At 38.0% G+C, this 25,578-nt stretch overlaps 1 protein-coding gene across 22 annotated transcripts in view; it reads left to right on the top strand.

Annotated features, from left to right (window-relative positions):
* The window catches only part of DST (dystonin), a 342,419-nt gene that overhangs the window by 307,599 nt on the left and 9,242 nt on the right, over positions 1 to 25,578 (top strand). For 19 of the 22 annotated variants that reach the window (XM_025177748.2, XM_088137258.1, XM_088137206.1 and 16 more), the window contains 11 exons: positions 1,031 to 1,225; positions 2,921 to 3,049; positions 6,754 to 6,897; positions 8,956 to 9,144; positions 10,160 to 10,289; positions 10,639 to 10,802; positions 12,368 to 12,530; positions 13,372 to 13,526; positions 13,662 to 13,736; positions 14,805 to 14,822; positions 21,476 to 21,593. In XM_025177748.2, the coding sequence (XP_025033516.2) occupies positions 1,031 to 1,225; positions 2,921 to 3,049; positions 6,754 to 6,897; positions 8,956 to 9,144; positions 10,160 to 10,289; positions 10,639 to 10,802; positions 12,368 to 12,530; positions 13,372 to 13,526; positions 13,662 to 13,736; positions 14,805 to 14,822; positions 21,476 to 21,593 (1,480 nt within the window). The remainder of the gene's footprint in view (positions 1 to 1,030; positions 1,226 to 2,920; positions 3,050 to 6,753; positions 6,898 to 8,955; positions 9,145 to 10,159; positions 10,290 to 10,638; positions 10,803 to 12,367; positions 12,531 to 13,371; positions 13,527 to 13,661; positions 13,737 to 14,804; positions 14,823 to 21,475; positions 21,594 to 25,578) is intronic. The other 3 variants (XM_088137212.1, XM_088137195.1, XM_088137300.1) reach the window with 1 other exon arrangement.

The raw sequence follows: 25,578 nt of genomic DNA, 5'->3' as shown, positions 1-25,578 counted from the left end.
GTAATGTTTGTATTCTTTTAAGTCTGGTTCTTCAAATTGTTTTGATTGGGTGATTGTGAGATCAGTTTGTAACATGTAAGAAAGATTCATGAAACTATTCAATAAATTAAAAACCCTGCACTGTGGTTTTTTAAAAAATTGTTAGAGAGGAAAAGCTGTTTTAAAAAATGTAGGGATTTGATTGGTTCAGAACCTTGCTTTGGAATCTCTGCTACTTTATAAAACTAAGTTATTGTAATTGATTATTTCAAGCTTTTTGCAGCCAGTGTGTGCTTGTAAATTACCTGTGGGTAAGGCTATATTCCCTTGACCTCAAATAGTATAAGGAAGTTTTATTTTTGAAATCATAAATAATTATGGTTTACTGTATTGGGAATGGCCTAGCTTTCCCCCTGATTCACACATACCCTCTTCCCCTTTCCTCCTTGATGTGTCCGTGAAGACTAAATTAAAGGCTTCCAATTTAGATTAATATAGTATTTGGATCCTAAATTATATTAATTAATTATAATTGGTTGAAAAATAGCTTAATAAGCCATGGGATTGTAATTGGTTTCAAGCAAGCCATAGTAGTGAGTAACTGTATTAGGTTCCAGTGGCATAGTAGGCTTCAGTTAATGAACAAAACAAATATTTCCAACACTCAGTGGTCCTATAGGCCAGAGAGCTCCTAAGAACATTCTCATTAGAAGAATCCATGTTCAAAATGAGATCTGAATATCTCCATTCTGAGTTTTATTGTAGAATGTATGTAGACTGTTGATTAAGAGCAAAGCAAGCACAAATGATCATACATTAGAAAATGCAAATAATGAATGCAGTGAAGATAAGATAAAAGACTTTAATAAAATTAGGAAATGAAAATATTTAGCCTAGTTTATCTTAAAAAATTAAGAAAATGCAATTTATGCTTCTAAAAAAAATGGCTATTATCCAGAGGGTTTTTGTATATACAAAATAAGCCATGCTGCATATAAGTGATAAAGATGCAGGGCTAAACAGGAGGTCATACTTTATTTCCTTTGCTCAGGGCTTCCAGAAGGAATTGGGGAAAAGGACAAGTAGCGTTCAGGCTCTGAAACGTTCTGCTCGAGAGCTGATAGAAGGTAGCCGTGATGATTCCTCTTGGGTTAAGGTTCAAATGCAGGAACTTGGTACTCGGTGGGAGACTGTGTGTACACTATCTGTCTCCAAGCAAACCCGACTGGAACAGGCCCTTCATCAGGTGAGAAGCAAATTTATTACACTGAATTCCATGAGATGAAATATTTAGGGATTCATAATGACCTGATCCACATGTAGTACCATGGCAGGAGGTTTTTTTAAAACTTTAACCAGGATTACAAACAAGCCATTGCAGGCAGATTCACACATTATCCTATGTAGTGGTATGCAGGTGCTCTGATTTTCCAGAAGTTTTTCCGATCTTGTTCAAACTGTTCTGGAAGTGTTCTGAATTGAAAACAGCCTGTACAAAGTAGCAGATTTGCTCATACAGAACAAATTGAATTTTAAACAAAATTCCTGATTCCCAACTACAACCCTTTTTCCATGCACCAGCCAACTCAATGAAATGGCGTAAATGACTAAATTGGTTTAGTCTTGAACAGTTGTGCATTGCTCAGAAAGAAAGAAAGGCTTATAATTGCTTTTCTTACCATATGCACACATATGTTGTATAGGGCTACATATGTGGATGTTCTTGTCCTTCCATCTCCTTAAAATAGAAGAACTAAGAGATATTATTCCAGATGTTAAGGAATAGTTGTCATAAATATGTGATCTATCTGTTTTGGAAAAGGCAGTATTTTGTACTCCTCAAAGGATGCAGCAGTATGTGTTACTGCAGCAGAGATTTTATGATATTTTACAATAATTTTTGTATTGATTATATTATAGTAAACAATGACTATTGATAAGTATGATATATAAGGTAATTTTTCTCTTTTTTCTTCTGTTTGGATTTCTTTGTTGTTGTTGTTTTCATTTCTTTTGGTTTCTATTAATTTTTTAAGTTTAAAGATTGTTTTGTTAACTGTGCATGTTAAAAATGTAGAATAAAATAAAAAGTGTAGCACAATTCCCCATATCCTTCTGTGCATGGAAAAGGTTAGGTTATGGATCATTGTAGGCTTTGTTTGTTTGCTTGCAATGCTTGTATCCAAAGGCAGCCTAATGTAGAGTGTGTTGCACTAGTCTGGTTGGGTGGTGATCAAGGCATGAATTACAATGGTCAGGGCATCCTGGTCCAGGTAGGAGTATCTGGTGAAGAATAATAATGTTAATTATTAAATGTCTCCACTACTTGCTCCAAGTGTACATGCGTGTTTCAGAAGAACTTGTTACCCTGTTTAATGTTGGAATCAGCCTTTGTTCAGGACTCTGCAAAACTCTGTTGTAATGTAAAAAACTAAGACCGGTACACAACCCAAGTTAAAGGAAAAAGTGAACTCTGTAACCAGAAATGACCACCTTAGTAATAATGTTGCTTTCAACACTCAGAGAAGAGTTGCATAGAAACTTGGATCTATACACAGCTTTAGTTAACTTCCCCTTCCCCCCACAGACTAACAGATGTTCATTAGTGTGACTCCAACTCATAGGTTTAAGCATTATTTTTGTAATCTATAGGCAAGATAGCAAATTGCTCATACAGCTTTCATGTGTGGCATAAATCTTACATTTAGAAGCACTCATAAAGTGTCCTTTGGACTTCCTTCATTTTTTTAAGGTTGTTTTTTTTTTTTTTTACATTTTTACAGTCATGATAGCAAGGTGTTTTAAATCAGATTTCTTACTGGAAAGTTGATATGGCTTCATTGCTGAATGCTGCCAATCTGGGCCCATTGTTCTCAACATCATACATACTTTTTTTCTGTCCAAATGCCTTCCTTAACATACATACCCTCCATTTGTGCAGGCAGAGGAATTCCACTCAGTTGTCCATGTGCTTCTGGAATGGCTGGCTGAGGCTGAGCAGACCCTGCGTTTCCATGGTATCCTTCCAGATGACGAAGAGGCTCTGCGTGTGCTAATAGATCAACATCGGGTGAGTTGGATAATGGAAACTGGTTCTCAAAATTAGATTTATGAAAATGTGAGAGTAAAATAGAAGTATTCATGGCTTATTGATATCCACCAAAGAAAATTGGTTTTCTGTTCTAGAAATGAGCGCTTACAAGCAGAGCAGTTTCTATTAACTGAAATCCTCTGTTTATTTAACTGATACTTTTGATAATACTGTAATCTTAAACTGAACTGGCATATCTTCAGTGGGCCATCACAGACCCTTAATTGTTTAATAGAGGTGTTGTTATTAGACATTATAATACTTACAGATAATGTAAAGATTGGAAGGGACCTTTGTTTCATCTATTCCAACTCCCTGCCCATTGCAGGGTTCTACTACCTCAGCATCCCCAGCAAAAGGCCATCCAGTCTTTGTTTAAATACTTCCAGCAGACAGTCCTCTATTTCCAGAGGCAGTCTGCTTCATTGTTAAATAGCGATTGATTGATTATGTGCCATCAAGTTGGTGTCAACTTCTAGCGAACATACAGATTTTCTCCATGACAATCTGTCCCTAAACTGGTCCTTCAGGTCTTCCAGCATAGTGCCCATTGCTGCTGTAACTAATCTTGCTGCAGGTCGTCCTCTCCTTTTCTTTCCTTCTATCTTTCCCAGCATTAAAGCCTTCTCCAGAGAGCTGGATGTTTAAATAATGTGCCCAAAGCATGATAATTTGAGCCTGGTCATTTGTCCTTGAATGAGAACTCTAGGTTGATTTGTTTGATGATTCATCTCCAATATCAAAAGCATCAATACTCTTTCTATCCTGCTTCTTCAAAAACCAACTTTCACTTCCGTAGGGTGTCACAGGGAATGCCATTGTCTGTGCTATTCTGTCCTGTTCCCTAGGCAACCAATGAAGCTGTGAAGTACTTTGACCTTGAGTGATGAAAAACACTCAAAATACAATTACTTTTCCACCTTGTCAAAAAGACAACTAAAAAAAAGACCTACTTTTAAAAGTAGGTTAAAGGGCTGGGGCCATTTCTTAATTATTAAGCACATGCCTTACCCTCAGAAGATCAACTTTTCTCAACCAGGAATGAGTAACATATTTGCTGCTAGAGATTGCACCCTTTTTCTCCACATCTAAGAGCTATAGAGGGTGTGGCAGTGATGCACTGAGATCACTGGAAGTGGTATGGTAAGAATATTCATCCTTCTGTTCTGGGTAGTTGGGAAGCTGGTGAGGCTTACCTGGTGGTGGAAGGGACTGGGCTCCTGACCACCCTCTTCAGCTGACACCTCTCACCTGCTTTGCTGCAGCTTTAGGTTATAGTACTTCTTGCTATCACCACCCACCATCCTGGAGGAAGGAAGTTTTCTTGCCTGGCTCCTTCTCTTAATGCAGGCTTGTGAGAGAGATAAGGCTTTCACAGCTTGAGCAGCTTACCTGTAAGTTGGGAACACTAGTAACAATAACAACAGTAGCTATAACAATGGAAAATGAATTTGTAGCATAATCATCTTACCCTAGTAAAACATGTGGCCAAAGAACAGCAGTCCTGCCTCCATTTGAGGAGATGAAAACAAAAACCTCAATTTTACAGTTTAAAAATGTAGTTTATTAAAAATCAGAAAAAAAGAAAGAGTAACACTTCTTGTAACTTGAGGCAGTCAAAGGCTCAAACAATTACAAGTGGGTAGAATCAGACATGTAGTACTGATAAAAACACAAAGCATCTCAAATGTCACTCTCCCAAATAATCTTTGGGAAGATTGAGCACAGATAGATAAAGATGGTACAAAATATACACAAAAAGACAATACATTTCTGATATAAAAATAAGAAACAAATTTTACAAATAATACCAGAATCTATAAAACCTATAAAGTAATTTGAACACAGATCTTGGCCTAGCATGTTTATTACTTCAGAGAAGAGGGATTTTCCCCAACTCACTTCTCTAGCTAGCTGGTCCTGACTAATCTCTAACTCTTATAGATTGCAACCTTCAGTCAAAATTTGAGGAGTACTTCCTTTTAGCTTCCGTTGATACCCTTGAGGTTTCTGAGTTGCATTTCAACACCTTCTCCTGCCTCCAGTCCAGAGGCTCTTAGCTCTGCTCTTCCTACAGGCCCCAGGCAGTCTACTGTATCCACCTAGACCTGCTGCTTCCCCTATCTCAAAGATATATCTTTCATCTGATCCCTGAAGATTTCTTGAGTCACAGCCTCTCTTACTTCATGCACTATTCTGTTAACCTACAGCTATTGCCCACTGCTCAAGCCCTGTTTTTTTTTTCCTGCTTCTTCTGGAAACCAGCTCACCAAAAGCATGCAGCTGTTCCCAGGCTTCATCTTGCCAATCTCCTCCAGTAATCTTTCTTTCTCTTCCAGATATTCTTTTGGCTTGGTCCCCTCCCAGGTGATCTGCCTCCTTCCTCATCTCCCAATAATCTTGTAGAAATTCCTCCTCTTTTGTCATGGCTCAAAGGTTTAACCACCAAGGCAGGGCTGAGGGATTTCCTTTTTTCCCTAAACAAGTTTGGACTTTCCTGCTCATGTGTTCCCAGCCATGTTGTCTTGTCCTTGAAGGCATTATAGATTCTCTTGATTGCTTGGCATTTGGGGCTTGTGCATTGGGTGAATGGGGGGTTTGTCTAAATGCAGTGCACGCTGCAGCAAATGTTGAAAAAAGAAGGCATGGCCTTGTTTTGCCTTGCCTTAACTTGCCTGAGGGTTTATCCATAAGATACAGGAAGGCTCAATAAAATAAGTGTGTTACTCACACTGGAAGTGTAATGCACAAATGATACTCTTTTTTAAAGAGAAGCTGAAAAAAAAATTCATACCATTGAATGTCAGTGGTATGATTTTCTCTGTCTTTCAAGCTGCAAATAAAGGGGGCTGGGTGATAGTGAAAAGTCTGTCTTAAACCGACTATCCTCATGAGGATAAACCAGAAATGTTGGCTTGTCTCAGAACTTATTCTGACTGAAAAAGAATTCAAGACTTCATAACAATCACCTCTTACATTGCGCATTATAACCATCTCTTTTCTGAGTGCCTTCCTCATCAGTAGAAAGAAAATATTCCAAAAGAAGTCCAAAATCCTGTAAGGTGAAACCTATTTCTGCCAGGTTCTGTCCCTTATTTCTACAAAACTGAATCCCTGCTTCAGTGATTAAGTGAACATTTTCTAGATACAGTATGTCCTGTTTTCTTAAATACTTACTGAGTATTCTAATAAAGTATTAACTATGAAATTAAAGTAGCTGGAGTAACTGAAATTTGGTTTCCCGAATCATCTGAAACAAGCATTAGGATCTGAGTAGCAGTAGGATCCTGAGTAGGATGTATATATGTTGAGTGGCAGCATGCATGTTCCCATAAGGTACATAGGGATATATGTCCTTCTTTAAGATTATAGCTATTATTAGTTGTTCACTTCAATCCAATATTAATGAGTTGCATGCTGAAATATGTTCCTCACTGTTATGACTTTTTTCTTCAGTTGGTACATAGTCTGCAACTGTTTTTAAAATAGTTCAACTCTTATTCTAAAGCTTGTACTTTCCTGCTATTTCCTTCTGATCCTATTCTGCCAGTGGTTCATCTGAAACTCTAGGTGATAAAGTTAAGCATTTGCCTCTTTGACTTCGCCAGCAAAGTCTGAAGTTACTTGATTTTTCCCTTTGAGCTGGTGCCAGCATCTAATTGAAATCACTGTTTCTGCCTTAGGAATTCATGAAGAAACTGGAAGAAAAAAAGAGTGAGCTAAATAAAGCCACAGGTATGGGAGAGGCCATCCTGGCAATTTGCCATCCAGATTCCATCACTACCATTAAGCACTGGATAACAATCATCCGAGCAAGATTTGAAGAGGTCAGTCCAATTCAAGCAGTCCTACGTGGTCACAGTCAATCCTTGACAACTTGGAACATGGCAAACAATTAGCAAGGCTGTTGGGTCATGAGGAAATGTTCCAACTGTTGAGAGCAAAATGTTTAACGTATCCATGCTGTCTTGTATACTAGACCTTGCTTTAGGCTTTTTTATAGTTATGTCATGAGAAAGAAATAGAGAAGTAAAACAGTAACTTATGTCTGTTTACATTTGTGTCAGTCTCTCACCCCACCTCCTAGGAAAAGTGGAATTTGAATGCAAACTATAGCTTTCAAACAGGGATGGACAACATGTGGTCTTCCAAATGTTATTAAATTCTAATTGGCACAGGAAATGCAGTCTAACATTTAGAGGGCTCTGTGGTATCTTCCTCTACTTTAAAACAATGGTACAACAAAAACCTATCATCAGTTCTTAGCAATAATCATGTTAAATAATATCTACCTTATTTTCTGAGGTGTCAGTGAAAACTCTTCTTATCTAAGGCAAGTGAAAGTTCCATTAACAGTAATTAAAAGTTACGTAGAAGTGGCCCAGCTACCTGAAGCATAAGGAATGACCATAATCTCTGTCCCTTCTTACCTCTGAGGACTCCTCAAAACAAAGCATTTGTGTCTGGTGTGCTTTTTACACAGCCTCCTTGCTTTGCTCAGAGGATTCCTCAGAGTGAAGTATCTGGGTCAGCACAGTTCTCCAGAGTACTTCTGTGTCTCTGTGCTTCACCTTGATAACTGCAAAAGTCAGTAAAACAGTTGTATGCTGTAACCTGATAGGCCACCCTTCCCAATCTACCCTTTGGGTAAAAGATTCACACCTTCAGTAACCATCTGTCTTGGTAATAGCTCTTCTTCGGGGGGGGGTATACACACAGACAGACACACATACATTCATTCACATCCCTGTTTAAATGTATTCAGCAATACAAGAAACATGACAAATATCTAAATTTGAGAACCATTTTGTACGGGTAGTCCCTCCCTTCATTCAGCAACTGTATGAAGTTGCAACAATGCTGAACAAGTGGTACTTAAAACTGGTCCTCGAAGTTGTGGCTGTCACAGCGCCCCCACACTCATGTGATTGTGATTCGGGTGCTTGGCAGCCGGCTTGCACTTAGGACGGTTGCAGCATCCTGCAGTCATGTGATCACCATTTATGATCTTCCCTGCCAGCTTCCCACAAGCAAAGTCAATGGAGAAGCTGGCAGGGAAGGTCACAAGTCACTCTGGTAAGTTCCCTGGGCCTTCCTGCTCTTGTGCTATGTGCCCTTCCTGCGCTCGCGCCGCGCTTTCTACCACCCAGCCTTTCTGCACTTGCGCCCTGCCACGCCGTCCATCTCCCAGGCTTCCTGCACTCCCACTGCGCTATTCACCTCCCAGGCTTCCTGCACTTACGCCACACTGTCCACCTCCAGGGTTTCCTGCGTTTGCACCATGCAGTCCATCTGCTGGCCTTCCTGCGCTCATGCCCTGCTATGCTGTCCACCCCCTATGCTCATGTGTGGCCTGCACCAGGCCTCCCAAGCCCTCCTCTGGCCTCCCACAATTCACACAGCCTTTGCTAGTCCTCCCAGGGCCACCCCCACCCCCCACGCTCCTTACTTGGGACTCCCACCACTTCCTGCTTAATGACCCGCTCATCTTGGAGTTACAACGGCAACCAGGACTGCCAGGATTGCTGTTGCTTTTATCATTTTTAGCTATTAGTACTAATATTTTTTGTTTTATTTTTTACTGTTAGCTGCACTGAGTGCCCTAGGAGTAGGAGAAGTATAAATCGGGGGTAGTGATCATTTTAGTGATGAAGATGACGTGTGTCTGCTCCGTTGATCCTCTGCCCTTTCTTTCCTGAAGGGCAGACAATTTTAGATTGAATTGAATTCATAGTGTTCACAGAGCTGATTCCTTAGCCACCCTCTGATGATGAAAGGAAGCCTGCTTGCAAGAATGGGGTAGAGGGCGAAACCTCTGGGTTAACTGTGTGAATAAACAACTAATAATGTGGAAATCGTAACAGATTGCTGCTCCTCATTTTAAGGTCTTAGCATGGGCAAAGCAGCATCAGCAGAGATTGGCAGGAGCCCTGGCTGCTCTTATTGCTAACCAGGAGTTATTGGAAGCATTATTGTCCTGGCTGCAGTGGGCAGAGACAACTCTGAATGAAAAAGATAAGGAAGTCATTCCTCAGGAGATTGATGATGTCAAGGCACTTATAGCTGAGCATCAGGTAAGAGAACCATGGCTCTGTCATAAAGCTCTTTTTCAGCATGTGTGCAGTTCAAGCAGAGCAGACCTTTACAAAATGTGTAAATCCTACACTGCTCACATATCTGATAAAAAATAAAGTTTTACCTTATACATTCCTTAAATGTTATGTATCTGTTTGTTGCGCTGTGTGACTTTTGTGAGCAAAGCAAAGAAATACCACAGAGAATAAAATGAGAGTTTTTCAAAATGACATTGGCAAGAAAGCATGTCAGTAACACGAGTCTTTTAACCTTTTATTTTCCAGACTGCAAACTAGCCAACATTATAACAGTGCAGTAGGTTGCTGCCTGAAGGACTAAAAGTCTTGGCCAATAAACAAAACAGAATCAAATAATCCAAAGAATGTGTACACTAAGCTAGGGTGTCTTTGTTTCAAACATGATATTCTGTGGTGTGTCCTGAAATGGGGAGCATGTCTTTTCTTCATTCCAAAGAAAATTGCTTCTGCTAAGGGAAGTAAGGGAACAAATGATAGGCAGCATTTCCTCCTCTTATCTCTAGCCTGCCCCCAAACTCTGCAGAAAGTCTGTTCTAAAGAGTCAAACAGGCCTCCAGAGGAGTTTTTGAGGTAAAAGAAGAAACAAAATGACTGTTCGGTGAATAGAACTGACTCATGCAAACACTGGGTTTGTCCTAAATGTATTTCTAAAAAATCATTCTGTAAAGTGAGTTCAATGTCTCTGTTGGACAAAACTTGCTTTTTTGTCAGTTTGGATGGTGGTACAAGTACTTCATTTTCATCTGGATCAGAGAGTTGATGGTTTTATTGTCAGCCTGATCCACTCACAGCAGACAAGTTAGTTCTGTTACACTTCTGATGTTAAAAAGTGTGTGGTACTGATACAGATGTTAGAGTAGATATTGGAAAAAATCATGTATGGTACAGATGCATTATCTCAGAACTGTTGTTACATGAGTATGTTGCAAATTATTTTGATCCGATGTTAGTCAAAGCAACCACCATTTAATTGCAGACATTCATGGAAGAAATGACCAGGAAACAGCCAGATGTGGATAAAGTTACTAAGACACATAAAAGAAAAGCAACTGAAACTGGCCCAATCCAATCTCATATTCCTATACTGGATAAGGGAAGAGGAGGGAGTAAGTAATGCTCTATTTGAAGGCAATGAGGGTATCACATTTTAACATTACCTGGCTATTTATAGATTGAAGCAGTAATCAACCTTTGTTTTATCCCATAGGGTGGTTCTAAGCTTTTTCCCCCCCTTATTTAAAAAGTGACAAGAATAAACTAGGAGTTAGCAACTTGTACTCCTATGGCCTGCTGTATCTCCCTGACTCATGCTATCTGGGTTTATAGCTGTCCCCTATACACAGAACCAAAGTATTATTTGTAACTAAACAAGCACATATGTCCTATTATCTTTATTCTGAATTGCTTTGAAAGGTGTAATTTTTGGTGCATATGCAATTTCCCTTGTATTAACAGGAAAACGTTCTCCCATCCCGAGCATATATCCTTCAGGTGCCCAGACCCAAATTGAAACGAAGAATCCACGGATTAACCTTTTGCTTAGCAAATGGCAACAAGTCTGGCTTCTGGCTCTGGAGAGACGAAGGAAACTTAATGATGCCTTAGACCGATTAGAAGAGGTTAGTAACAGTAACTAAAACAACCACCACAATTCCTCTAGCAAAGTTGTTTCATGGATGAGAGGCAGTGGCATTCCTCTTGGGCAGGGGATAGGATTCACCCATCATCTCTAACACACAGAGGGTATGTGGCTAAATCTTGATCATCAGCACAGTTTCTCCTCTAAATTTTTGAAGGAGAGAAATTGCATACACAGACATCAGCATTGAGTGCCCAGCACACTCCATGGAGGGAAAGGGCACTCATATGCTTTTGCATGTGCCAACAGGAAGGGCATCACAAGTGACGTGTGTGACTGGAAAAATATGTTATTACCAAACATATGGATAATAATTGATTGATTATGTGCTATCAACTCTTTTCCCACTCCTAGTGACCACATAGATAGATTTTCTCCACGACTATCTATCCCCAACCTGGTCTCTCAGGTCTTCCATTGCCACTGTAACTGAGTCCATCCACCTTGCTGCTGGTCATCCTCTTCTCTTTCCTTCCACCTTTCCCAGCAGACGCAATTATGACTGCAACATCATGACTTGCTCATGAAAATGGCATCCAATGGAATTCTTTTTTATAAACCATTCATGGAATTATAAAAAATCACATTATGAAACAAATTAAACATTGCTTTATATAGTCAATCACTCAGGACTGCACATTATCTCCATTTCACTTCTGGACCGCTTGACTCTTAAACAACTCTGGGCACTTACAACTAAAAAAACCAACATATAAAGAGAATATAACAGACCAGAAGAGCAAAATGCAAAAGCAAACCAAAGTAGATTGAAATAAAACAAAACAAAAAGAGGGCTCCACCATCTCCCTATTCCCAAAGCCCTTGAGAACAGTCAGTTCTACCAAGCAATTTCATAAACTCAGCTTCCTGTGTAGTTCATTTTAATAATATAAGAAAAACTTGCTTTTTTTCTCTCACTCTCTGTGTTTGTGTGTGAGAATGAAGAGTAGTTGAAATCTTCCTAAGCTGTTAGCCTACTGGCTTATCACACAACCTATTCTGTCCTCTGATTGTATTACAAGCACCATCTGCAAAAAAAAAAAAGTTTTAAATAAAAAATAGGAACTAAAGTAAAGTTATGCATTGATTTGTCAAATGATGAAATGGAAGTCAAGCTCCAACGGTTTCTTCAGGAGATGGTTTCCCACTCCATTAGCCATAGTTCAGAGATATTTTTATATTAGGAGTACTCATGATTAATACTAACCACTTCTCTTTTAATAATTGCAAGTAGCTTTAAACCTTATTTTCAAATGTTGTTGAAGTTATCTTCTGCACGTCCTTAATGCTAAATTGACATGTAGCTTGGGATCCATGAATGTTGTTGAACTGCAGTTTGCAGGAGTCTTCAGCCTTACACACGCTGGCCAAGGCAGCTGGGAGTCCAAGATTAGAGACTTAGGGAGGAAATAGAAGCTTGGAACATGATAATCACATTACAAAGGGAACCGGCATTCACATTTGCCCTGTATCTTAGCATCATGGATATTGGGTACCATGAGCCAGTTCATCTCTTAAATCATTTTCATGCCATTTTTTTCCTAGCTGAAGGAATTTGCCAATTTTGATTTTGATATTTGGCGGAAAAAGTATATGCGGTGGATGAACCACAAGAAATCTCGAGTAATGGACTTCTTTAGGAGGATAGATAAAGATCAGGATGGAAAGATAACAAGACAGGAATTTATTGATGGGATTCTCTCTTCAAGTAAGTTTTAAAACAAATGGTTATTCTTGAAATTTCAGATTGCTTGTGAAGAAAAGAGGATGTGGGAGAAGGGGGCCTAATAGCATTTCTCAAATATCTGAAATATTGTTACTGCATACAAGAGATACATTCTGTAGTGACCAGTGGATGGAACTAGATTTAATGGAGATAAATAACCAGAGGGTAGATTGGTAGAATCCAGTGAAACATCAGGATTAATGTTTGATAAAAAGAGTAGTCTGCAGTGGAACTGATAACTTAGAATATTGTTTCTTAAAGCGTGGTCTGAGGACCCCTGGGGGTCCCCCAAGACCCTCTCAGGGATCCATGAAATGAAAATTATTTGCTAGATATTGAAGATATTTGCAAAAATTTAAAACAATGTCACCTCATTTTTTTTGTTAAAAAAATATAGGGTTTTTCATGAAAAATATTTTATTTATGTTAATATCTAATGGGTTTAATGTTATTTTTACATGATTCTATAAATATTTTATGAATGCGTCAGTTTTAACTTTTAATATCAATAAATATAGCTCATACATACAAAAGCTCTTTTGGGTTCCTCCATAATTTTTAAAAGTGGGAAGGGGTTCTGAGAACAAGTTTAAGAAATACTAAGCTAGAAGATAGCTCAGCTCTTGCTAGATTTATTCCAAGGCTGGTTAGCCATCTTTTCCAGATCCTCTAGCTTTGGCTTTCCCACATCAAGCAGAGGGAATGCGGAATAGAATGTCTGCAAAATTCCCTTGAAGTCTATGATTCTAAAAGTAATCTGTTTCTTAAAGGTTCTTGCTACAAAATCATAATTCTAATGTTTACTACTATTTCTGTTCCACAGAATTTCCTACTAGTCGTTTGGAAATGAGTGCGGTAGCAGACATATTTGACAGAGATGGTGATGGCTATATTGACTATTATGAATTTGTAGCAGCACTTCATCCAAACAAGGATGCATACAAACCTCTGACAGATGCAGACAAAATCGAAGATGAGGTATTACTGTTTCATTCACCCCTTATTATGAGTATTTTTCATTAGAATTGCATAATGATCGTCATACTCTATAATTTACCAATTATACAGTGGCTGAAAAATCTAATACAGTGGTTCTGATTATCATATTGGCAGGTGACAAGGCAAGTAGCAAAATGTAAATGTGCAAAGCGATTCCAGGTGGAGCAGATTGGCGACAATAAGTACAGAGTAAGTCTAAAAAATGCATTCATATCATCCATTGATTTATACCCAGCTATCCTGAAAAGAACCAGAAGATCTGAGTTATTGAACTAAATTTAGACTCTGTGAATTCTATGAATTTTCTCAAAGTACTAAAACCTAGCTTATTTCAGACCTTATTAGCAGTCAAAGATAAATAATTGTAGTAATAATAATAATAATAATAATAATAATAATAATAATATTTCCTACTGTTACTCAATTGAAATCATATGGCGATTATCTCAGAGTTTTTCAAATTGATGGGGTTCCATTAGAAATTAAGGGGTGGAAAGTTCATTCAAATGAAGCCACAGGATTGTTAGTGATTTTTCTAAGGCTCGGTGGAAAGGGTAGGGGTTGTTTTCCAGAGGAAAAAACACCATGGCTGCCATTTTGTATATCAGGGACTTTTTTTTTTAACTAACAAGTCCCTCCACTTGAAAAAGTTTGAAAGGCCTGTTGTGTTTCTTTTTTGTTTGTTTGTTTTTGTGGAATTGTAAAGAACGTTCAGAATAAATGCATGATTGAAATTATAAGCACATGAACATGCTGTTTTGTTTTAAGGGTCTCTTACATAATAGTTATTCATGTGTTAAGATATGCTTCCAGTGTTCAGGATCTTTATTGGAATATTCATTAATATTTAAATGGTATTCTTCCCAACAGAGTTAGACTTCAAAGATATTTGAATAATATATCTCATTACCATCCTGTCTTTCTGTTTTCATAAAAAGCATATGTCTCATTTTTACTGGTTAGGAAATGTGTTGGGCATCTTTGGGGCGGGGGGGGAACCTAAACAGATATGAAGGAGGAATTTGTCAAGTGGCAGGGGGAATTTGATTGAAGATGATACAAGGGAAGCAATAGAAAAGTTAGAACTCCATTCTCCATCATTTACAGTCCAGACATTTGGTGTTACCTGTACATATATAAAGTATGTATATTTTGCCATTTGGAATACGTATGCACTTTCATAGTGTGTTCTAGAGTCATGTAGAACATTTCCTGTTAAACTAATTGTTTTTTTTCCCATTTTCCATCTCTTGTCAGTTCTTCCTGGGAAATCAGGTATAACCAGTGGAATGTGTTATGGAGTTTCTAGTATTCTTTAATACATTATCATTTCAGCTTGCAGTGATTTGTCCTCCCACTTCCTTTCACCCTGAGCTAATTCTTTGTTGGTCAGCTATGGTGCCTTAACAGGTGTCCTTATACTGAGAATTGCCTTTTTGCCTGTCGCTGCCTCATGATTAAGATTACTTTTAAGGGAACCAGATAATAGTGCAAAAGTTTCCATGTGCAAATGCTTTCAGATACACTGTCTGTAATTTGCACATGAGAACTGTAGTTAAGATTGCGCTATGGTTGCTATATGGAATGTCTTTCAGGTTTCTATGCTGCATCCCACTGTCAGATAATTTACATCACACCATTTTTTAAACCATTAGGAGGAGGCCAGGACACTCAGAAGCAGAGGAAACAAATAGCATGCAACTAAGCACCTTTCATACTATATCCAAAAATGGAATTGTCTGTTGTTTTGCCCAGTGTACCCCCTCCATTTCTCTGATTACTATTAGCTTTTTTCAGCAGAGCAATATTATGTCATGCAGGATAAGAGAGAATTTAGCATTTGGGGGAGATCTGGTTCCATTTGGTGGAAAGTGGCCCCAGATTTCAGCCAGAAGTTAAAATTATATAATAAGTGAACATGGATGCCGGAGACGGAGAATCTACAATTCTTTTTAAAGTCCATTTTTTGTGGTTCTTGTTTTATATTGGGTGTATCATTCATGGATTGTTATCACTACGAAGCTATGTAATTTATAATGGACATTGCTTAGGTATTACATTTTGAAGTAGTATTAATAAAGTCCTGGAACAGGATTCCCCACCTACTGGAGCTCACTAGGTATTTTGGGCCAGTCACACACACTCAGTGGAACCTGTGCTATAGAGTTGCTGTGATGAGGATTAAATGAAGAATATTGTCAGATGTGCTGTCCTGAGCGTCTAAGAGAAATGATAGGATATAAGATGGAGTAAAAAAAACTCATCAAAACTGTTAAAGGAACTGGTGCCTCTGGGGAGAGAGGCAGATCAAGAGCTACAATAGCATCATCAGTGAAGTGCTGGGCAGCCTTATCAAAGGAGAGGGGTTCTCTTGTTTGCACTCCCAGATTACCTGAAAGAAATGCATCAAACTTACTTGTCCATTTTGTTTTTTACCTTCTTGAAAGGCACCATTTGAGCAGAGGAATATTAAGCAACTAGATGTGGGACTGTAATAGTGGGAGACATTTTAGCCAGTCCTGATAATTATAACATTGTTCTTGTAAGGATTTTGGAAAAACACAACTAGAGAAAATGATATGTTTCCCAAAGAATACTGCAAAAAGAGGAGACTTATCAAACTAACTTCATAGATTTTATTGGTTTGAAAGAAATTAAATTGTGTCAGACCCCTCTTAATCTACTGGTAGAGCTTGTGGACAATGAAGCATGAATATTATAGCTGGAGCCAAGGTAGGATCCTCCAAAAAAGCCTAGGAAGCAGGAAGGGATAATCTTCCCTGACTCATCTATGTGGTCATAACTTCCCACTCTGGTATAGGAAAATAATTACAGATCAGCATTTAGATGAAGTTGTGGCTGTAGGAAAGCCTGGGTAAATGTCTCATGTCATTGTTCCAAGTTCTTAATTCTTCCCAGAATTATTTAAGCAAAGTACATTTTCCAAAGGACTCATATGAAAAACAGTTGCTGCAGCATAAAACCGTATAAGAAGAAAGGAAAAAGTCTTCATAGCTATGCTTATTTCCATAATTTCATACAATACACATTCCAAACTAGTATTTTTGCATACTTCTAAAATATGTTTTCTTCCTGGCATAGTGAGCTTTATCTGCTTTACTATTATTTGGTTCCTAAGAAGTAATATGCTTTCCCCCCTTTGCTTAAGCAGTATCTCAAGTTATATTAAAAATTAAGTTCAATTGTATGATTTAGCAATGAAAAAATTACCAGACAACCAATGTTTACTTGAATTTTGAAAGATAATATTTGGCTTCTTATTCCAGTTGGACCTTAGGGGATACATGCCCTCATGAAAGATCAGGCATTAAATGTTAGAGAAGTTCTGAATTTTTCTCATAGCTGAAAACAAGGTGAAATTATTTGCAGCACAAGATACAATTAGGATGGATCATATGAAAGGTTTTTTTAGGCAGTGATTTGGATTAAAGTATTTAAACCTAGTGAACTTCATTATACTTTTAATGAAAAGGTAATTAGTTGTGGCTTCTCAGGGCTTTTCTTCCTGGCCTTGTCTGTCCTCTCACCTAATTGTTATAATGGCCAGGAGTACAGATATGCTGCAGAGCAAAATGAAGGGAGAGGATAACAATCACAGGAAATAGAAAGGGAAGTAAGTTCTTCCTCTAGCGGGGAATTTAAATGTACACTGCAAATCTCCAGATTGCAACAACCTTTAGCTTTACAATGGTAATTACGTGTTCCCATTACATAGGGGTCTGCAGCTGGCCATGATGATCCCAAAATAACAAAACAGTGCAAGCTCTGCCCTTTTTTCCATTGGCCCAATTCAAATAATCCTATATCAGCTTTACACCCCTGCAGCTTTTCTCTAATGTTTTCCTTTCTTGATGTGCTGTAATAAGTTCAGAAGCCTCAGATTCTCTGTTAAGTCTGAACCAGGAGAATATTAAGATTCAGAATAACAAATACAGTTAAGTTGGCTTCCTGCCATGTTCCAGATCTGCTAACCATTGTTTCCTTGTTTGGACTTATAAGAAATCATTCTTTATTACAGCATGCCAAGAAAGAAAGGAACTGTGTACAAACTAGAATCAAACAGTAGGTTAAACTTCAGTGGTTTAAAGATTATCAGTACATGCTTATACATAAAGTAATACGTTAAACAATTACTTAGATCAGGGATGAGGAAAAATTAATTTTGCTTCATTTTAATATCAGTATACCTAAGCAGATGTTTATTTAAACAAATGTTTGAATTCATATGAAATTATGTATTAGAGGTTTCAAAGCTTTGATTTGGAGAATTAAAGCTAATTGAATTAAATCTCCAAATCAAATATTTGACTTAGAAGGTTTTCCTATATACATAAAAGTTGTTTCTTCTGAACTGATTTGGAGAATCAAACCATCAAATAGATTCAGTTATCAGAACTGAACCAATTATTTAAATCTAATCAAAGCTGATTTACATATTCCTCTTATACATGATTATTTGAACTTCTTCAGTTTTATAATGTAGTTCACAAAAAAAGTAATACCAGGCTGAATTGTAAATCAGTAGTTAAAAGGAGTAAACAATTTTCTGAACAATTTTTTAAGGTCCACATGGTGGACCTTAATGTGGAGGCCAGCAGGTTCTCTTTCTAACAAGAAAAAAACACTTAGCTCAAAACTGTACAAAAGCAGCCTATTTTCTTCCTGCTCCTATGTTGTAACATGAATTACCTGACCGTGCAATGTTGTGTGACCCACTTGACTGGTCAGGCAATCAGGTTAGGAATGAATAAGCAGGAAAAAAAAATGGAAGAGAACCCCTGTGCAATTACTTTTTTAAAGTAAAGGAAAAGTTTAAAAGATTTAAGAAATGGTACATCAGATACCATCAAGGGATGGTGACCTTTTCTCCCTTTATGAATTCCAAATGGAATTCATGCTTTCCTTTTCTATTCTCTTTGTTTTCGATTTGTCCCACCATAACCACCCTCACAAACAGGGCAGATTCCAAAGAGAGTAGACATTTATTTATTTATTCAATCAATTAATTTATATGGCTGCCCATCTCAGTCATATGACTCTGGGCAGCTAACAGAATAAAAACAAGATAAAAACACAGAAAAACAATAAGTAACAAATATAGGAGCTGTGATAAAATAAAAAATGCAATCAACATAACCAAGATAAGAGCTCAACCATACACCCTAGGCTCGGCACCAGAACCAGGTTTTTAAGGCCTTACAGAAAGCCAGTAGGGTCAGGGCTAGTCCAATTTCTAAGGGGATTATGTTCCAGAGGGTGGGTGCCACAACAGAAAAGGGTCTCCTCTGGAGACCCACCAGATGTCATCCCTAACAGATGGGACCCAGAGTATGCCGCTCCTGCTGGATCTCACAGGATGGGTAGATGCAACTGGGGAGAAACAGTCCTGCAAGCAACCTGGCCTCATGCCATGAAGGGCTTTATAGGTCACTACCAGCACCTTGACTTGAATGTGGAAACATACTGGCAACCAATGCAGCTTGCAGAGCAAAGGTGTCACGCATTCTGAATGAAAGGCTCCCATAACTGCTCACGCTGCTGCATTTTGCACCAGCTGAAACTTCTATATCCTCTTAAAGGGCAGTTCCATGTAGAGTGTTTTGTAGTCCAGTCAGGAGGTGATCAGAGTGTGAGTGACCGTGAGCAGACCTCTTGGTCCAGGAACAGGTACGATTGGCAAGCAACACATAGCTGTGCAAAGGCCCTCCTAACCATAGCTGCTATCTGCTTTTTGAGCAGGAGCTACAGGTCCAGAATTGCACACAGATTCTGTCTGGGGTAGTACAACACCATCCAGAACAAGAGATGGAAGTTCCTCAGAACTAGAGGGGCCTAAAACTCAAAGCCACCAGACTTGCTAGGGTTGGGTTGAAGCCTGTTAATCCCCATCCAGATACCCATAGCCTCTAGACACTGAGACGGGGCTTCCATGGCATCATTTGGACAGCCCAAGCTGGAGATGTAAAGCTGGGTATCTTCAGAATACCGATGATACTTCACCTGGAACTGTCGGATGATCTCATTCACTGGCTTCATGTAGATGTTAAACAGGAGGAGAGAAAGTACTGAGCCCTGCGGCGCCCTGCAAAGCAGAGGCCATGGGCTGGACTTCTCCCCACCCCAACACAAGTTGGAACCAACTCCAGAGGAAGGAGGAAAACCACCACAAAACAATGCCACCAACCCCCAACCCCTGGAGCTGGTCCAGAAATATATCATGGTCAGTGGTATTGAAAGCTGCTGAGAGGTCAGAAAGTGCAAAGATAGAAGCACCACCCCCATCCCGCTCCTACCAGAGATCATCTAGAAGTGTGATCCATACCCAGGTTTGAATCCTGACTAAAAGGGCAATTAGGCATAGCATTATTAAAAATTCATATGATAGATAGATACATAGATAGAACGATCTGTGAGCACAAAAATCTGAATAGTGAAAATAACATAAAATAATATAAAATTAGTGAAAATAATATAAAATAAATAAATAATACTAGGAAAATTCCTTGCAAATAAATATATAAACTGGAAATTGCAGACAAAATATGTATATTGGAAGAAATGTACTGAAAAATAAAATAATAAAATAAAACTGCATTTGAATTTTTATGTGGACTTTAAAAAGTACTTGCAGAAACAATATACACAAACAAGCTTGAAAAAAGAGAAATGAGAAATTGAATGAAATTATAATTGATCCTTACCACTAGTTTTTTTAAAGACTTCAGGAGATGTTATTTGTTTTTGGGTTTTTTCATACTTTAAGAGTTATTTGTTTCTATACAGACATTAAAGGGCCATGAAAATTGTACTTATGGGTGTACACATGTATGTTCTGCAATACTTGGAATGCTTCTGACAGCAGGCAGTGGTGATCATTAGAAACATAATTTTTCTGTCCGCACAACTGAATTCTGAGTTATAGACCCAACGCTTATGCAGTCCACCTGGCTGGAGAGGTTTCCATTTTGATCTTTGAGGACACACCTCCTGCCTTCATCATGCTTTTTTGTTCCTTTGCTTTGCTTGTCTGTTTAATTTACATTCGTACTAGCAGGCATGCAAGACCAGTAGCAAAACTATTAATGCTTTTGTTGTTGGTGTTAAAAAAGGAAGCTCTCAAGGAGGTATAATTGTTGAAGAATGGTAGATGTATAATGGGCTTTATTGAACCTTTAATGATTTTTTAATAAAATTTAAATATTTAAATTTAAATAAAATTACCTAAAATAGTAGCAGAATATATGGTCAGAATATAGCAGTGCAAACAGTAGGTAGCAAAAGAGGGAAATCATAAACTGTTTGCCTCCCAGTAGTGAAAAAATCTACAACAGAAGAAAAGGTAACTGAATCACACTATGCAATATATTAGCTATACAAAGGGGAAGCTTTCCTGAAAGAAAGAGAATGAAAGGAGTTTCATGTCATCATTAAAATTACTTTTCTTCTTTCTCCGGATAAAACTTGAGTTTTCTCCATTTTATGAAATTCATAGTATAATTATAATCATTTCTGCAAGGAAAGGTCAGAGAGGGTTTTTGCAGTGAAGGAACAAGTTGTCTGTTGTAAGAACTTTATATATTCTCTTAGTTTTTCTCCTTTGAAACAAATCTAAGAAACAATTACATGATTTTTGCAAATTTTGTGTAAAATAAAACCAGCACTTGATCTTTGTGTTCTGCTTCTATCTCACCCTTCCCCAATCTCATTGCTAGCTTGTGGATTAATACATTCAGTTTGACAACAGCCTTGATCATCATATGCATAATGAAAATGTCTTTGGTAATTTTTCTACTAATGATTTAGAGGCATTCTGTCTGTGGCTAATTTTAACCTACTTAGCCTGGAGAAGACATTACTGTTTAGAATATATAGAAAAGCTTTAGCTTATTTTCCTCTCTTCGGCACAGTTTGGTGATTCCCAGCAGCTTCGTCTCGTCCGTATCCTGCGGAGCACTGTTATGGTTCGCGTTGGAGGTGGTTGGATGGCACTTGATGAGTTCTTAGTGAAAAATGACCCCTGCAGAGGTATGTAAGAAGATAGCTTGGACATCAAACTCATTAATTGTGTTTATAACTGCTGTCACTGCTTAATTGGAGGAAAGAGGGACAAATCATAAAATGTCAGCTGTATCAATTCCATAGTTGGACTAAATCTTAATTCACTTGTAATGCTATACTTTTATACATCTTAATATGCTAAAGCACTGCATACTGAAAAATCTAGACCAGAGGTGAGCAGACAAATGGTCTTCAAATGTTTGGGATTTCAATTTCTGCAACCCAGCTAGCATGGATAATGGCAAGGGATTGTGGGTATAGCAGTCTAAAACTACTGAAAAGCATGTCTGTTGGTTAAGATAGGATTTGCATTTACCATTTGAGAGCTTGGCCTGCTCAGAATTCTTTGAGTCCTTCGCTCACACGCTGAGAAAGCTGGAAGGGATACTGAAGACATAAATACAGTGGAAGGAAGAAAGCTGTCAACCTACTCTGTATATTCTTTATCTCCCTTTATCTCCTTTATAAGAATCTAATTTGACCTAAGAGTTGGGAGGAACATGGAATATGCTGGAACCACACATGAGGTTCTGTCAGATGCAGGGAATAGCTCATGTTAGTAGCTAGCCATTCTTATGACATTCTTATCTAGCAGTCTCCCTCCTGGAGGTGGTATGTGTCAAGCAGCCAAAAACACCCATTGGTCTGCCACTGTAGGAAGCAAGACTTTTTTATACTTACGTGTCTCAGTCCTGGGAGGAATGTGAAGGTGAGCCCATGTCTTCTGCCCTTTATTTGTGAGATTGGGAAGGCTGACATTCCAATTCACCTCCTACTTCCTGGTGAGTTCCTGAAAGCTCCAAAAAGTGATTTTCCCACTGCATTTAATGGGAATGACCCTTCCCATGTATACCCAACAGGTAGTGACATTGATTGTGATGTGGGGGCTAAGTTCTTGGTGCAAAGTTAAAGAAGAGAGGGCCCCACAGAATAGTGGTCTTAATCTGCCAGTGATAATGACCTCAGATTGGGTACCAAATTGCTCTCCATCAGCTGTATAATATCTTTATTGGAAGAAAAAGAATTACAGTTGAGTTTTTTTCCTATATTTTAATTCAGGCTGATGAAGTGCAGTGGCATGGACAGAAATAAGACCAGTTTCTAGAAAGTTGCAGTTTTTAAAAAAACACTCTGGAAAAAGGCAGATTCCAGTAATAAGTACTGTTTTTCTGCCACCAAATTATCAGGAGAAGAATGTCATTTTGATTGTTCATATTAGGTGCAAAAGCCTGTTTAAAATTGGTATTGAAAGATTCTAATTTTAGGATTGCAAATGTCAGCTTTTAAAAATGTTTGGGCCTGCATGAGGTCAATTAAGCTGAATCTTGTGATGATGCAAATAACAAAAACTTTCAGTTTGTTCCTGTGGCTGGTGTTAGCAAGAATAGTGAATTCATTCTGCACTTGGGAAATAGGAAACACTAGAAAAGCATATAGCTGTCACAGCTACAGTGCTTTGCATTCCTGTTTTCTCTTTCTTTCTTTCTTTCTTTCTTTCTTTCTTTCTTTCTTTCTTTCTTTCTTTCTTTCTTTCTTTCTTTCTCTCTCTCTCTCTCTCTCTCTCTCTCTCTCTTTCTTCCTTCCTTCCTTCCTTCCTTCCTTCCTTCCTTCCTTCCTTCCTTTCTTTCTTTCTTTCTTTCTTTCTTTTTTCTTTCTTCTCTTTTTTTCCCCTTTTTCCTGGCCTTTGACTGCCCTGCCTTCTTGACTCAGCAAATATCTATAGTAGCTTCTGATGTACTATACTGAGACAGAACTTGGTAGTCTCACACCATGGTGCACATGAACAGACTATGGTTCAAGCATGATTATTAGGCAGTGGTGAGCAGGCCCTTTGAGTATTTTGCAAGATTCCTTTTCTGGATTCTCACAGTGAGCAGCAGAGGAACAAAAGATCTCACCTAAGACTGGTGACAGGAATGGGGATGATGATACTAAGATGGGGAGTCAGAGGAGTCCTCACTAGCTGATAGATACAAGAATTTTCAAGGCCTGTTTGGCCTTCTGTTGTTAGCATTCTCATTTGGGCCTTTGCAGGTAACCCTTCTTTCTCCCAGCGTAGAAGGCTTTAAAAGCCTAATTACAAAGAACCTGCTTAGCCCGGCAGGAAAATATGGACATCCATAAGCAATGATAAATGGCTATTGTATTGTATTGTATTGTAGCTATTTACAAATTCTACTGAGAATAACATAGGATTATTTTTATTATTTTGGATAAAAATGCTAATGAATGTTAAGATGGGATATGGAAAGTAGTATTTACATTGACTTTTATCAGGGTTCCCTACCCCTATCCCCTGGAGTTAGTAGTACTATGAGTTCAGACAAAATTCTTTTAGAACTATGAATGTATTTTCTTTCTTTGATAAGACCAACTGTTACCATCCGCTATTTAAATCAGATATAATTCACTGTCTTTTCTTCTTAAAATTTCTCAATTTTTTCTTTTTCAGGATCAGCTCAGCTCCATCCAACCATGTCTTTCTCAGTCTTTCCCTTCCTCTCAACTCAGTCTTCCTTCATATATTTATTTTACAAATCAGCCCTCATTCATTCTCTCAACTAAAGTCCCTCAATGTACTGCCTTCATACTGCTCGTTCAGTTTTTGCATTCAATCCACAGTCATTCATCACTCATTCTTTGTTGATCCTATCTCCTTTTGCTTTAACACACACACTTTTTAAACACCCCAGTCTCTCCCTGTCCAGCTTCTCCTGACATGCACAACTCTCACTTCCAGATAATAAAGTCAGCATGGCCATTTTGTCTTGTTCTGACAAACATTCATTTCTCACAACAGACCATGTACTACTCATTGTGTTCTATCAGCATTTGCATATCTTAAAATTTCTGAATCCACTTCCCATCTTTAATAAACATTTTACCAAAGTCTACAAATTCAACTACCTCCTCTAATTTTTTGTCATTTAGGTACAAGTTGAAATCATGTTTCCCCATCAAATGCAACTTCCTTTGTCTTCGATACATCAATTTTTACATCCATACTCATTGTTGCACCAAATACTTTAACATTCACTATGGGTGTTTTAATTTCTCACACAACACATTGTCTGTATACAAAAGTACATTCATGTGCACATTCCAACCAATATATGTCTAATGTCATTGCAAGCATTCCTTACATATTTATCTATAACTACATTAAACAAAAAACAAACATCATACACTCTTATTTCCTCCCTGCTCATTGAACCACTAGCTAAGCATCCAGTTTATTCTTACACATCCTTTACTGCAATCATAAACTGCTCTTATCACATTCAGTGACCATCCTTCAACTTTACATTCACACAAAATGTTTCATAATTGAATCCCATTCACTTCATCATATATCATCTCTAAATCAGAAAATGTACAATATTTTTTCTCACATTCATACATTTCTCAACGATCCGCTGTATGTATTCATCAGTTCCACTGTGCCTTCATTTACATCTGTTACATCCTTCCCTTTTAGTTTCACAGACACAACATCTCTATTTTTCTTTTCTTTTGTTCATAGTTTTTATCATTAATTACTCTAATGTTCCATATCACAGTCTTCATATGGCATGATCATCAACAGATAGGCCCATAGATATCACTATTACCCTTCATGGCTTTGGCCAATCAAGATTTTCACATAATACTTTTTAGTAAGATAGAGAAGGTATAGATTACCAGCTTTAGTTGCACTTGTACCACATGCAGAACTCCCTGCTAAAGTTTTTAATTTTTATTTATTTACAAAATATGTATGCTGCTTAATCATAGATTCTAAGTAGCTTACAATTAGTATGATAAAACAACCATAACAGGATAACAACCAGCAATTACTGAACCAGCAGATCAGATATCAGTATTTAAAAAGGTAACAGTCTAACACAAACCTCTCATAAAAACTTGCCAGATAACACTTATAACTTGGGCATAACAATAACACTTATTTCTC

The sequence above is a fragment of the Python bivittatus genome, unplaced genomic scaffold (genome assembly GCF_059951505.1).
Source record: "Python bivittatus isolate LINGU-HERP-01145 unplaced genomic scaffold, Pbiv_v1 ctg000020_np1212, whole genome shotgun sequence".
NCBI classification, from domain to species: domain Eukaryota; kingdom Metazoa; phylum Chordata; class Lepidosauria; order Squamata; family Pythonidae; genus Python; species Python bivittatus.
This window is presented reverse-complemented; position numbering and strand designations above follow the sequence as displayed.